The 15,271-nt window shown below is 46.1% G+C and overlaps 1 protein-coding gene across 2 annotated transcripts in view; it reads left to right on the top strand.

The window, feature by feature from the left end:
• The first annotated feature begins 1,428 nt into the window (after positions 1 to 1,428).
• Positions 1,429 to 15,271, top strand: part of ENSA (endosulfine alpha) — a 154,674-nt gene continuing 140,831 nt past the window's right edge. The window contains exon 1 of one of the 2 annotated variants that reach the window (XM_069649735.1): positions 1,429 to 1,617. In XM_069649735.1, the coding sequence (XP_069505836.1) occupies positions 1,549 to 1,617 (69 nt within the window). In that variant the 5' untranslated portion in view covers positions 1,429 to 1,548. The remainder of the gene's footprint in view (positions 1,618 to 15,271) is intronic. The other variant, XM_069649734.1, reaches the window with a different exon arrangement.

Raw genomic sequence — 15,271 nt, 5'->3', positions numbered from 1 at the left:
TGAATGTTGTCATGTCTTCCTGCCCCCTTTGACTTCTGGCTAAAACGTAGTCACTACATAGATTAGCCCTCTCTCTGTCAATCACGCCTTCATTCGCAAATTTTGGTCCAAATTTCAATGTGGCCAAACAACCAGTATTTATCCATTGTTATGTTATTGCCACTCTAAGATGAATGTTCAAATGAAATACTACTAGCCATACTACACTAGAATGCCCAACCCTCTAAACAACGATGAATAAAAACACCAACCTCGGCCACTCCCAAAATGGACATACACGGAACCCAAAGAACGGATCCCACGACAGACCATAAGTTATTAAGGGAAACAGCCACAAAAGGAGGTCTCTATAGACTGATCACATACCCAGACAGGGACGAAAAGTCCTTAAATGACTCATCCACTACCTCCCAGCCGTACCATATCCAAACTCCCAGCAGACACATTTAGATAGAAAGTTTGTAAGAGGAGACCGCAACACCTGCTCCTTCACCCAAGGAGGAGAATAGACACCCAACCCACATTAACCAATCTATCAGCACTAGAACACCTACAGAACTCGCTAAAATAGAACGGCGAGCGCATCGCACCAACTAAAACCCAACCCACAACACTCACTCCATCAGAATTAGAACACTTACAGAGCGCGTTAGAACAGCACAGGGAGAGCCTCACACAAGCCTAAAACCTGCCAGACGCAACCCCTTCACCCATCCTGATGAGATTGGGAGGATTAGCGAGCGCCACACTCGGAGAGAGTTCTGAATGTTAGCATGTTAAACTTCATATAACCCACTAACAAAAAACTCAGCATCTCTGCAGACTTATCTCACTCAAAAATCTCACACAACCATCTCTCGCACAACAACCCGCACTGACTTCACAACACTGCAACAACACATAAGCTGCACAACAGCACACGAGGACTGACATCGATCCGATACCCGCAGCAAAGCTCAGCACCCGGTGTATGCCGAGTTGAAGCTGCCAACAGAACACCACTCCTCTCACTATCCTACGCCTGCTTCACCTACTAACCCATCCCACCTTCTTGTTTACAGATCCTCCAGAGCGCCTGGGGACCAACTCTGTTGGTGACAGTGCGCAGTACAAATACCTTTAACATTTACATTCTATTTCACTTCCTTGTTCTGAAATGTTTATTTTTGATATAATGGATACTGTTGCATTTTATATCAAATAACTGCACTTCTAAAATATTTCAATAATCACACACAAAAAATTCAAAATGTGCTCGAAAAATAGAGGATCTTTGAATCGTTTGAGACATGATGGGAGCTCATAGGGCACACAAATCCGCTAATTCGCCAACAGGACTGTCAATCTGAAAGGAGAAAACCCGCCTCTTCGTTGCTGCAGTTGGCCAGTAATGATGTAACGTTAGTCAGCCTTCAGTCCCTAATTGGTTAGCCAAGACTGACAGTCACGCCGAGGGATCCTCCGCTATGACGTCTGCACCGCCATTTTGGATGAACGGAGAGAGGCTGGTTTGACAGAGCATTCGGTTAAGCCCGTGGAAACATTACGATGTCAGCGGACAAGCTAGAGACGACAGAGCCGCACGCAGAAGACGAGGAGGCAGGGGAAGAGAAACAGGTAAAGTTCAGATCCAACTCCCCTTCCCGCGTATACTTACGACATCACTCCCCATGCAAACACAGCTGAGCGATCGCCCAATCCGGGCGTGCCTGATTCGTTGCTGGCGGCAAGCAAGTCCAATAGGAGTCGAGCTTTGTTTGACTAACAGCTGACTCGCCCATAGGCAACGCCGGCCTTGTCACTTGGGTAAAACGTCTCTTCCGCCTTCTCGATCAGCTGAAACGTGGTTGGACAGTTTACATGCCTTCCACCCTCTAATCGTTTGTAATAGTACGGTTGTTATACCGGTTGGTTGTTTCCGGGCAGACAGCGTGTGCTTAAAGTAATCCCTAAAATATCATTGGTTGATTTATTATTGTCAACAGATCATTTAACAAACGACTGTAATGGTCGTGGATATGAAGCCCATCAGCTATTTATATATTTATTCGGCGTATACTTCCAACGATAAAATAAATCTATTGTTTTTACCTTGTGTAATCGTAATCTATTATTACCAAATGAATTGTAATCGGTTTGCTGGCATAAGAAGAATGACGGACGTAGGTGGCCCGGCCTGGTTTTGCGATTTTCGAAGTGCAACTTTATTCCATAAAGAGACCCCCGCTTCCCTGTCGGGTATCCGTCACAGTAGGGTGCATAACAAGTCTTGAGTATTTTGTACGTTGCAATTTGCTGGCTCCAGCTTGAGCGCAGGGCCTTTACAGGCTGTGATGTGTCACATTGTGGATTTGCGTGTGTGTCCATTTGGCAAAGGTTTAGAAGCCCTGGCTTTTTAATTTTTATTAATTTATAAAATTCTGCGGGTAATTTCAGCTCTAAAAGGAGCACCTGCTGATTCGCCTTTACTAATTTCCACACTGAAAGCATAGTGTCTGTGCCCTGCGGCATCAGTATTCTGATCTACAGTGTCTGGTCTACCAGTGGTGCAACGCTGGTTCAGAGATCACAGGTTCCCATTTGATAGCTGCAGTGACAGCCAGGTTTCTTCAGCACAGGGGCCTCCTTTAAGATATGCCACCCCCAGTACTAGAACTATAAGTAGCTTATACAGGTAGCTTGGTAACCTTTAGCTATAAGCTAGGCCTGAGTTGGGGCATGGTGCGTGACACTGCTTATAATCATTGCGGCCCCAACCAATTTGATATCACACGTGTGTTGGCCCTGTAGCCCAGTTCAGCTGTGGAAGGATTATGGGGCTCATTACGAGTTGGGTGGTATTCCGGCTGTAAATCTGCTTGAATACTGCTCAATGGAATTACCATTACTGCCACTTGGTCTGGTGAAATTACAGCTGGATTACAAGTGGCAGTGGCAGAGTTAATCACCATTTATTTTAGTTCATTGGTGGAATTACGATTTTGCAGATATGCTGGAGTTAATTCCCCACTCAAGGGCCATATTCATAGTACGGCGAATTGGAAAAAGTGGCGGTAATGTTGTTACCGCCAATTTGTTCACACACTGCCATACTCGTAATGAGCCTGCATGTGCATTCTACCCAGAAGGCTGGACCTTGCCCTTATGGCAGGAATGCAGCTGCTGCACCCTAACTGTTTCACCTGACGTGCTTGCACCGATCAAACCTCCTTGGCACTGCCTCGTACCTTGCTGACCCCGGAAACTGCCAGACTCTCAACTGCTCATTGCCGGCTCTCAAACTGCTGGGATGTCGCTCGCTGACTTCCTCCTGGCTGTTAACAAACGATTTGATTCTGCTCGATGCTGAGCCATTTCCTAGACGAACCGCGTACTGGAAAATCATGGTCACATCCGCGTGAACTGCTGGAGCGACACTCATCATTCCTAAACAGCAGATACACCTGTCTCAAACAGGTTCTACTTCAAACTGACCTTGGAACACATTCCTACATGCATTACTTGAGTACTGCATTCAAACTCCTGAGGTCCTGTATTCGACCGGCTTGATGCCCGCTCTACGCTTGGATCAACTATGACACACAGTATGCGAACTTGGTTTGCCATTTGCGCAACAGCATCAAGCCTGGTTCGACGTTGTCGAGCTGCCAAGAAGTACACAAAGCTACTAAGTACCCCCTTTCTCCAGTTTTGGGTCCTAGAGACTGTTTGGGTCATTATCTCTTTTTTTTGTTGTTTTTACTTGCCTTTCAACCCTGATTTATTATTCGGAGTGCTGCATTATGCTATTGCTATCTTTGCTTATTCTCTGTTCTTTTCTCCGGGATGGGCTTAGTGTAGCGGTTTTCTATGTAGTTATTTTGCAGATGGTGTGTTTAAAAGTATATGTATTTTTAGAGAAGGTTCATTGGACATTTGCTTCATTATGGACTGGTATGCTTTGCTGTTTGGCTCGCTATTGATTCACATTCACACCTCTCTTAAGAGCATAGCCTTACCACAAAAGGCAAAGGGGGTATATCTCTTAGCTGTGTTGGCTTGTTGGTTTAGAGCAGTGTGAAGGCTGAGTGGACGTTTTAGCCACTACGCATCCTTGCACTCCTGCAGGGCAGACTCCAATTTGTCATACTGAGTCTGTGGGCTGTCGTGCCTTTTTAGAACCTGGACCAAAAAAAGGTAACCTGCCGCTATACATTAGTTATAGATTTTACTGTGGCATTTGATTTGGGTTGTGAGCGACTTGTTATGGGAAAGACTTGCTAGGTGGAACATACTTCGAGGACTACTAAGTATGCTCATCCAATTCCATAGGGGGAGGCAAGATAGCTCAGGGGCAACACGTTTGTCTTTGAAGCAAGACAAGGCAGAGCAACACGGGTTCGAATCCCGAGCCCGCGCTTAGTACATTATAAATGAACCATAACATACGCGTTTCTTCCAACTTTCCCAGTAACGTGTATAGTTAGTCCCCTTTTTGTTTGTTCAGTCATTTACACATTTATTTATAGAAGCACACACGCCCTATCCTACTGCAGCTACTTGTTGGTGGATTTTTCTTCGGGAAAGTGTAGTCACTGGAGCGAGTGCTTTTCCTGTTAGCCTTGCTGAAGTGCAGGTGTCTCTTGAAGTGTCAAAGGGCTTCATTACAACTGTAGGAATGAAAGTGCTGCTAGCCTCCTGGTTTCAGTAGTTCGAATCCTTGCTCTTGCACATCTTGTTTCTATCAGGAAACCAGTTGTTTGAGTTCATCTGTATTATAACAGTACAAAATGAAAACTGGGACCACGCGTAGCCTAATTGACTTCCAATGAACAAACATGTCTTCGCTGACTTGTGAATTAGTGTATTGGTTGCTCTGACTTATGGTGTTTTGTGCCAATAAGAACCACCTCAGCACAATCTGCCGTCGGAGGATGTCTCCGAAATCACTGAACTGGCTCTTAGAATTAGTGTTGAGACTTATCTCTTATTGCTCCAAAACCTTTGATGTTTGGGTCCAGACCATATCCAGAAATTAGCCCTACAATACTTCCAAACGAGTTCCACCGTCTTCAGTATGATTTGTTGTCTCTTTTGAATGCCTACAACACGTAGTAGATTGTTGCGAGACCAGAACCTTGGACTTTCAAATGGACTAAAGTCTGTTCAAATTTCCATATGTGAGAAACCTGGACTTCATATCGGATAGGGGGGACTCTCCCTTCAGTCATTTTAGCCTGCATCAATGTTTTTTTTAATACAGATCTGTGTCCGAAGGCTGGTTACAAAAGGCGACCTTGCAGATCCCAGATGAAAGGCTGCATTCCGCAGGGTGACTTTTTTTTGTATGTCTGGCCAGTAGCTTGCAACTTGCATGTTTGCCTCTAGTAAGCATGAGATACCCCTCGGGAACAAGTTAGTACATAGCTTACTACAAATCTTAAATTACTAAATTCCACATGCAATGCACACCATGTATCTTTTTGTCCATCAAATGATCTTTAGACTGTAAATTGACATGTAGATGTGTTCTAAAGTACATTTCAAAATGCAAAATGGCATGTGGGTATTTTTGTGCGGTACCATTTGGCCGATACATTTAAAAGGGACTCACGGTAACTGTTCTCTTGTAGGCTAAAAGCAGGAGCTAAATTGCACCTAACACTTTTTCAGCCCTGCATGATGCCTCAAGATAGCCTTATTGAAATAAGCATCACCAGACAAAATAGCAGCCTAGCTTTAATCTTGAATGGTACATTTCAAACACCATCCTGCCACGTGCCCTTAATTACTAATTGTGAGCTCCTGCGAGTACAATTCCCAGTAACCACTACAATCCAATGTTGTTTTGCTTTTTATGTATTGGCCCCCCCTGTTGAGAACAGCTACAGGTTTACCTGTGTAGACCTTGTACCATAGTGGTCATTGCAGTATGGTTACTTGATCATTTTAGTTGACTTCATTGGCCTGATCATAACGAATTAGCAAATATGCATGTCTGTTAACAACTGCCACTGTCTAATGTAAACTTAAGTCAAATAGCTAAAGACCTACACAATGGTAAGGCCACACACTAGATTTCATTTGTGTTATGAAGGGTATGCTGCTGTTAGACACTTCCATGCCACTGGGTTGGTCTGAACACTCTTTTTAGCTGGATATTGCAAGTGATCATGTGAAAACACTTTCATAGTAGATGTTTTATTGGTGTTGACTTTGGAAAACCTTCGTTTGATAAATGGGCCATGTCTCTCTTTTTGAGGAGCAGTAACTGTTTACATGTATTTCTTTCAAGTTCACCAAGAATCCTCAGTAAGCTAATTCCTGCACCAAGCAATGTAAGTTATCCAACCACAAGAAAAGAGTGAAATGCCCTCATTCAGTTACTGAGAAAAGCCAAGCCATTCTTACTCAATTCTGGACACAAGTGGAGGTTTAAATAATCTTAAGAAGTTGAGTGGGCATACCACTACCACCCAAGATTGGCAAAGAACCAATAGATTGATGAGCGAATTCTAAATGCTGGCATTTTTTCAAAAAGCACATTTCCAAATGATATGAGAATTTGGGAATCTTGTGACAACTATCAACAAGATCATTGAATCTCTATCCCTCTGGGGAGGGGTGTGCCATCTCCATTATGGGGGTGTCCCTAACCCATGACCCCACAGTCGTAACAATATAGTGAATGGCATATGTAATCAGCTCAAAGCTAGTGTTGAACAAACTCTACCAGATGCAACCCCTCCGCTTTTTTTTTTTTTTTTTTACATTAATGGACTTGCATTCCTTTCCCTGCCCACAGCATTCCCACTCCCTCTGTTCTTCTTGTAACCCAATGGCAGACCATCTCTGGGCTACATTTTACTGCTGCTTCTGTGAAGGTAGGTTTTCCATTTATTTCCCTGCACCTTGTAATATGATTCTGAGTTGAGTGTAGAGGATTGAACGGACTGTGGTGAGAGGCATATTTCTATGTAGTGCCACAGAGCAACATATATATGCTATTCCAAGTTGCCTATTTGATAGCCGAAATATTTGATTTCACGGTTTTTCCGTGTGTGTGTAATATACAAAAAAACAAGTTGATAACTTAGGCTAACAAAGTTATTTATTTGCAAGCTTTTGTAATCTTCAGATTACTTCATCAAGCATAGGAAGATTGAGGCCTTTGGAATAGGGTACACTCTTGGGACACACGCTCCTATGACGCATGCAGCGACTACACCTGCTCCTACTACATACACAAGCTTCTATGATGCATGCTACTACAGCTCGCGCTTCGATACATGCATTGCTACAACACATGGTCCTATGACACATTCTTAAAACACATACTCCTAGCAATAACAGATGAACCTTATTAGAGGGGACGGCGGGCGGGTGTATGGAGGAAGGGGGACTATGGACTAGGATTAAGGTGGTCACTACGGTGAGTAACCTGGTTATACTCCTATGTCCCGTCCCCTTTCCTCCATACTTAGATTCCCAAGCACTCCTTACAGGAACTGCGGGTGTATGGGGGAAAAAAACCCTACTGAAAAAGGTTCTTCAGCACAGCCTGGCCAAACTGAGCATCCGATCTGGAGCTCGGGTCTAAACAATAATGTTTACAAAATGCTGATGGGGTTGGCCCAAGTAGCCGCCTTTGCAATGGTCTCCCAGGGGACATATTTCTGAAAGGCAACTGCAGCTGCCTTGCCCCGCACCAGGTGTGCATGAATACCTTTAGGAGGCTGCAGTCCTTGGACAGTGTAAGACTCCGTAATACAAGCAGCGATCCATCTGGAGATAGTCGCCTTGGAGGCCTGCTTACCTTGTGAATTACCAAAAGTCACAAACAGTTGAGAAGAGCTCCTAAATTCGGTTGTTCTGTCCAGATAGAACTTAACAGCCCTTCTAACATCCATACTGTGCAGAACCCTTTCCGCTTCTGAAGCAGGGTTCGGAAAAAAGACCGGCAGGGAGATCGACTGGTTTAGGTGGAAATCGGAGACCACCTTCGGCAGGAAAGAAGGGTTTGTCCGTAGAACCACCATATCCTTGTGAAAAACCAAGAAGGGATGCTCCATCGACAAATTCTGGAGCTCACTCACACGCCTTGCAGAAGTAACGGCAACCAAAAAAGACACCTTCCAGCACAGGTGTTTAAGGTCCACCGTGGCCATTGGCTCGAAGGGTTTATGGCACGCCGTAAGGACCACATTCAGATCCCACGACGGGTGCAGATTACGAACCGGGGGATAAAGGCGTATCAAACCTGCAAAATGTCTCTTAACCACTGGATTAGACAGAGAGTAAGAACATTGGTCTGTAGATGGTAGGGGTGTCACGGTATTCATTTTATGACGGTACAATAACCTTCTTGCCAAATGACGGTATATCATGGTTATCGCGGTATAGCAGGTGGAGTTAACTGATCTTAACAAATATTTTCTAAAAGGTCATAAATTGACAGATGTATCATCACAAACAAAACCAGGCACCCAGGGCCAGAATTGGGCTTTTCAACATACTTTCCACTGAAATGCCTTGCTTCCACCAAACACATGTGTGGCGAGGAGGGGGTGGGATGGAGGCCTGCTGCAACTGGCAAAGCAAACTGAACAGCTTTCCTTAAGTGGTCATTTAGGCTTTTTGCTTCCCCACTGGCTACTGGTGAAGATGAACATGTTACCATCTTGATAACCTGCATGCCACAGATCAATGGAGGCTGATGGTAGTGTGTGTGTGTGTGTGTGTGCATATATATATATATATATATATACACACACACCCCCCCCCCCCCCCCCCCAAACCAAGACTACACAGCAATTGCTTACTGCAGCCTTTCCAAATCAGATTGAAAAGCACACTTAACGGTATGAACGGTATAAACAATGTGACGGTTATTATTGTTCAATTAAGTGGTTCACGGTATCTTTAACGGTATACCGTTACATCCCTAGTAGATAGGCGGATACCGCCGAAAGATAAGTTCTGCATGACAGAACGTGAATTCCCGACTCTGCTTGGTGGTATACAAAGGACAGCACGGTGTCAATTGTAGCCGCCCTTGGGTCCAGTTGTTTGTTTAAACACCAATGACAAAACCTGAGCCATTTGCTTCTGTACTGAGACCTAGTTGAGGGTTTCCTGGCTGCCTGAATAATGCGCATGTTATCCGCAGACAGGTTGAGATATTCTAAGGACCTGAACTCGGGCACCAAGCTGAACGATTGTGGGGAGAGGTGCCACAGCTGTTGATTTCCCCCCCCGCCTGCCGAAGATCGGTACTCACCGGTAACCTTATCGGTGGGTACACCGACGGGTGTTGAAGTTCTGAGAACCAAAACGTGGCCGGCCACCACGGGACTATGAGTAGAAGAGAACCATTCACTGCGTTCTTTCAGCTTGCAAATCGTCCGATGAATCGGAGGCAGAGGCGGGAAAGCATAAGCCCTCATGTTGTGCCATGGAATCTCCAGAGCATCCCCCAGGGAGGAGGCTCTCAGCCCATTTCTGGAGACGTACAGAGGAAGCTTGCTGTTGTCGCAAAGAGGTCCACTTCCGGAGTGCCCCAACGCAGGAAAATCCATGAGGATCTCCGCCTTCAATTCCCACTCGTAGATGACCATTGTCCGCCGACTAAGGGCATCTGCTGTGATATTCAGCTGGCCCGGAATGTGTACTGCAACTGGCCAGACACCATGAAGAACGGCCCACTTCCAAATCTGGATGGACAGGTCCACGAGAGGGGCAGACTTGGTGCCCCCCTGCTTGTTGATGTAATACATTGACACCACGTTGTCTGTGCGGATACGGACCACTTTGTTGGCAATGATCGGTCTGAACGCCTTGATCGCTAGGAAGATCGCTAGAAGCTCCAGATGATTTATGTGGAGGAGCCTGTCCTGAGGCGACCAAAGATCCGAGACCTGAAGAAGATCCAAGGTCGCACCCCACCCTAGAAGGGAGGAGTCCGTCGTGACCGTTACCATAGGGGCTAGGTCTTGAAACCCCACCCCCACCGACCGGTTGCTGAGAGACGACCACCACTCCAGGTCCGCTCTCATGGAAGCCGGAATCATTATCAACTTGGAGTCCGGATCCACAGCGTGACGCCAAGAACTCCGAAGAGCCATCTGAATCCGCCTCATCTTGAGGCGAGGAAGAGCCAACACACACGTGGCCATGAGGCCCAGAAGCCTCTGGAACCACCAGGCCGACATGCTCTCCGACTGCGCAAACATCTGACGCGTGGCTAACAGATCTGCCATTCTGTCACCTGTCAGGTACACTCTGCAATCGATCGTGTTCCAGTGAAACCCCAGGAAAATAAAGTCCTGCAAGACCGTCATGGAAGATTTCCGCCAGTTCACTGACAGCCCAAGATGGAACAGAAGCTGAAGGAGAGACTGAAGATTGCACGCAGCTTTTAACGGGCAACGGCTGCGAAAGAGCCAGTCGTCCAAATACAGATACACATGGATATCCTGCAGACGAAGATGGGCCACACCAACATCATCTTCGTGAAGACAGGCGGCGCCAAGCTTAGACCAAAAGGAAGCACTCGAAACTGGAAGTGCTCCTCTCCCACAGAGAAACGAAGATATCTCCAGATCAGAATACTATGTGGTGCGCAGGCCAGCTTGGTTGGGTTTGGGCACCGTAAACAGCCGGGAGTAGAATCCCTCCCCTTGTTCCCCAAGGGTAACGGGTTCCACAGCTCTGAGGCCCAGCAGCTTCTGAACCTCGGCTCTTAGGGAGGACAATCCCAACTGCTGGCAAGGAGGGTTGTAGGGTGGGGTGGGGGTAAGGGTAGGCAGAAGCCCACCCGAGCGACAAGACCCACCTGTCCTCGGTGATGGTCTGCCACGCCTCCCAATGAGATTCAATGCGTCCTCCCACCTGGGTCTTGTGTGAGCGCGGAGAACCCTCATTTGGCGGGTTTTTCGGTAGCGTTACCACCTGAACCTGAGGTGGAGGCTGAGGAACCGGTGAAAAACAGAGTCCGTTGCTGCTTCTGGTGGGAATTCCCCAAGGGGTATCCACTCTGTGGGATATCCGATCTGGAAACCCTCTGAAACCAGAGGAGGGCCGGCTTTGCGACAACGGTCTTTGGGTTCTAAAAGGAGTTTTAACCAGGACGGAGAAGGACTTAGCTGTCTGGGTGCTGTCCTAGGTTTTGGTCAGCTCCCCATCCGTTGAGGAATGGAAAAGCTCCTTACCGTCAAACGGCAGGTCCAACACCTTGTCCTTCACCTCCTTTGAGCACTTGGTGGCGTGCAACCAAGCCTGTCGAGAGGTATCAACTCCCAGCATAAGGCCCCGAGCCGAAGTGTCGACGTGTTGAGCCACGGCCTCCAGCAGATCCTGGGCCAAGACCCTGGCATCGGACAATCCCGCCTTAAAGTCCTCCAGCTTCTTGACCGGAATGAATTCTTGGAACTCCGACAGACCTTTCCACATTTTCATATTTGCCCCCGCTAACGCAAGTTCTGCATTGGCCTGCCAGAGCTGCAGGGCCGAGTTAACAAAAAATGTCCTCCCAAGGGAGTCGAGGAGCTTGTCCTCCTTTCCCAGGACCAGTAGCCGTCGTAGAAGAGGATGCTGCAGGCCTGGACTGTAAAGGGGCCGCAGCCACCACCGTGGAGGAGCGGGGCGAACAAGATGCTAGGGCCACTTCTTCTGAAGAATGCAGCCTGTAGCGCGTGTTATTGACGAAAAGTCCAGAGTGTGGCTTCTCCCAGACTCTACAGACCTCGGCTAAAAAGTCCTTCTGCAAGAACAGGCCGCTACGCTCCAAAGTAGATAAGGTGAAAGCCCCCGAAAGCACACCCTCCTGCGGAGCAGGTGCCACGGGCACTGGGACATCCAATAGACACATTTTGTCCAGCAGCCGGTCATCGAATGCTCGAATAGAGCAGTGCTGGTCTTTGCTGTCCTGATCGCCCTGCACATCATCCAACAGGTCAGGGTCTTGCTGAACTACGTCAGGAACCGCCTTGTCCACCGGGGACAACGGAGGCAAGGGCGGAGGGGTAGGGGGAGGCACCGTAGGCAAGGGTGGCGCCGGCAGAACCACTGGAGGCGCGGGTGGAGCCGGAGGCGCAGGCAGGCATATCTCCCTAAAACCCTTGAAGTACTCCCTCATGGGGTCGGTACGCAGGAGCGTCTGAAATTTGCCGAAAGCGTCCTCCGGAGACTGCTTTGTAGCTGCCGGAGGAGGCCTCTCATGAGGAGGATAATTCCAGGGACGCAGAGGGGAGGGTTGCCAAACGGGCCCATCCCCAGAAGTGTCCTAAAAAAGCAAGGGTGTCGAACCCACCGGCAGCGAGATGTTGTGTGGAAGGGGCATCCTAGTGTTACAATTGTAAACTGGACGAAACGGATGCGCACAAGTTCACCTACAGAACTGCTCCCCACACCTGAGGCTGATGGCGTAGTGGTGGGAGAAGCACCCAAAATGGCCACTGTGGTCGTGGCGGGAATGGCCGCCATTTTGCCGTCACCTGAGGGGAACTGCGGCACGTGTGGAAGTGAGGCAGGGGTCCCCGTCGGTGGATCAGTGGTCTTCATTTTAGCCTTTACACAAGGAACCTCAGCTGAGCTGGTACTATGTGGCTTGGAATGTTTCTGCGACATACCAATAGCCAAACTAGCCTTCACAGGAAGGAACTCGGCACTGCTGGTGAAGGGGGAACTTCCACTCCTTGCCACCTCAACAGTTCTGGCGTCGCCACAAGAGCGGGAATGGTGAGAAACAATCTGGAAAGTCTAATTTAAACGACATAGACAGACTATTACGCAATCGCTAGCGAGAGCCCAAGAGGAGGGGGACAAAAGGAAGAAATTCTTCTGCAGATGCAAGTGCGTCCAGTCCAAAACGAGCGTAGGAGAGGACAGATGGGCGATGCGCGGGGCAGAGCCGAGATGGGCAGGGTTACGGCCACGTGCTGTGCCCCGCGCAGAAAGTGAGGAAGGACAAAAATTTTAGCAACATTTTGATGCTTTTTCAAAGTTAACCGGTCCCGTCACACAGGACGGAGGAATGTCCCATAAGTATGGAGGAAAGGGGACGGGACGTAGGAGTAAGTGGAATCACATATTCTCTCTTGCCAAACCTCCCTGCCTTGAAATCTCTAATCAAAGTAAACTGAAAAAAGAATTACATTATGCAGGTCAAGAAAGTTTTATGTCTCCAAACCTTATACACCATCCCAGTTAATTTTGTGTTAGAAATGTAAATATTCTTTTTCTATCCAGCGTTTGGTACATGGCATCTTCCATAAGATGGTCAACACGGGATAACCGAGTGCATAGATTAGAGGTTGTGTTGAGTGGTAATCATTCAGCAGTGTTGGACAAGGGTGTCCATGGTTGAATGATCAGAAAGTTTATCTAGATTTGATTACAGCTTCCTGCTATCAAGTAAGGCTGGCCCGAAGGAACCGTAGAGGCCGTGGAGTACGCCGCTCAAGTCGGGGATACGCCTTTCATCCGGCATGTCAGTTGTCTGAAGCAGTGACACCAGTAGCTCATGGAAGGAAAAGTGAAAAGAAGAACAGTAGGGGTGGCCATAGGGGGGAATTTCCCATTTGGCTCTTTAAAAAGCATTAGTGAAATGGCAAGGTATACTGCTGAAATAAAAGAACAAACTTATGTTGTGTGAAGATTTTTAGGAGTTTAGTCTGTCCCACAAATCAAGTGGAAGGCATGCTCCTCTAGATACTAAAATATATATATATATATATATATATATATATATATATATATATATATATATATATATATATATATATATTTTACTAGTGGAATATTTTCAACCCAATGCAAATCCTCCACTTACTGATTACATCCCCAACTGTTTGGGAGCCACCAGTCTTTGTTTCCAGTCATGCAATTGTATAGTATTACTAATAAGATTTTTTTTGCTGCTGAGGACTTTAATCAATATGCTGAGGCCGCAGAATAATCTTTCCTCAAAACGAGCAAAATCTAAAATGTATTTCGTTCTGATGATGGGTATAGACTTGTATCAACCCCACAACGTTTAAAGTTTGCACTTTCTTGCCTTCCTTAAACATAGTCTATTAGCCAGTGCTACGGTATGTAATGGTAACCATAAGCGAGGACAATCTCTGAAGTGTACTTTCTTTAGGGATTGTTCTCCTGCTTTGTCCATCACTTTTCATAATAACATGTGAACCATGATACTGAATTGGCCTTGTGAATTGGGTAGAGATTCCTACAGTTGCAATAGCTACTCATACACACTCCCAGGTCAGCTAGTGGAATACCTTTTTCCACATCCCAGGTTGGTTGTGAACAGGATCTTATTTATCATGGTATGACCTTGCTTTGCTAAGTACTGAGTTTTAAAATATTGGCTGACATCCTAGAATAAAGCTTGTTTGGCCATCCGTTATTGGGTGTTTTTTTTTTTTTATACCCTTTTGTCTAAATGGATTTTTCAAAATTATTTTATTACCAGAGTAATTACCACAGTAAGTCTTTCAAATGTTCAGAAATTCCACGTGCTCTTTATCGGGCATTATACATATCGTTTACAACCGTTTACAACCTTTTATGGCACTGACCTTGAAAGCATTGTTTTTCAAGCATCCCATTATACACTTTGCATAGCTGTGATATTAATAAACGTAAGAAAGCTTTGTTTTTGTTGTTCATCCTTCACGTGCAGATCTCACACTGTTACCTAGGTGCTTTAAAATGGCACTATTTTCCTTCAACAAAGCCACAGAACTTAAACATTTTGTAATGGCAAGGTCTTTAATGAATTCATGTCTTCATATATGCTAAACTTATTTCAGAAAAAAGTGTTTTTGCTGATAGCATAAGTTAATAAACGAGCTTTCTTGGTTCTGTTTGACCTGTCTTTCACCATCCATCCATGCCAGATGTCTGCCGGACTTATTTCCTGCTTTATACACTTTATACCTGTATATAGTTACTGATTTACCTTTAAGCCACATTCTCTTCTTTTTCATCAGGTATTTCCTAATGCCCAAAAATATCTTCTGTTTCAAATTTTCCCATGCTCTAATAAAATTAGTTTTACCTGTTATTTTCACCATAGTGCCTTTTTTAGTAGGTGGTAAGGCCCCACAAGCAGCCTTATGGGCAGACCAGACCATATTGTCACTTACTGTGACCACGAGTTTCTTAAATTACTTATGGGTTTCTCTGATTCACTTGGGAAAAATTGGTGCTCAAGGCAAGAATTATCAAGATGCCAGTGTATGCTTTGCAGATTAGGCTGCATCAGATTTGTTTGTTCCAATACAAA

The sequence above is a fragment of the Ambystoma mexicanum genome, chromosome 1p, assembly GCF_040938575.1.
Source record: "Ambystoma mexicanum isolate Mex_15411 chromosome 1p, UKY_AmexF1_1, whole genome shotgun sequence".
In the NCBI taxonomy this organism is placed as follows: domain Eukaryota; kingdom Metazoa; phylum Chordata; class Amphibia; order Caudata; family Ambystomatidae; genus Ambystoma; species Ambystoma mexicanum.
Note: the sequence above shows the minus strand (reverse complement) of the source record. Positions and strands in the feature narration are given on the sequence as shown.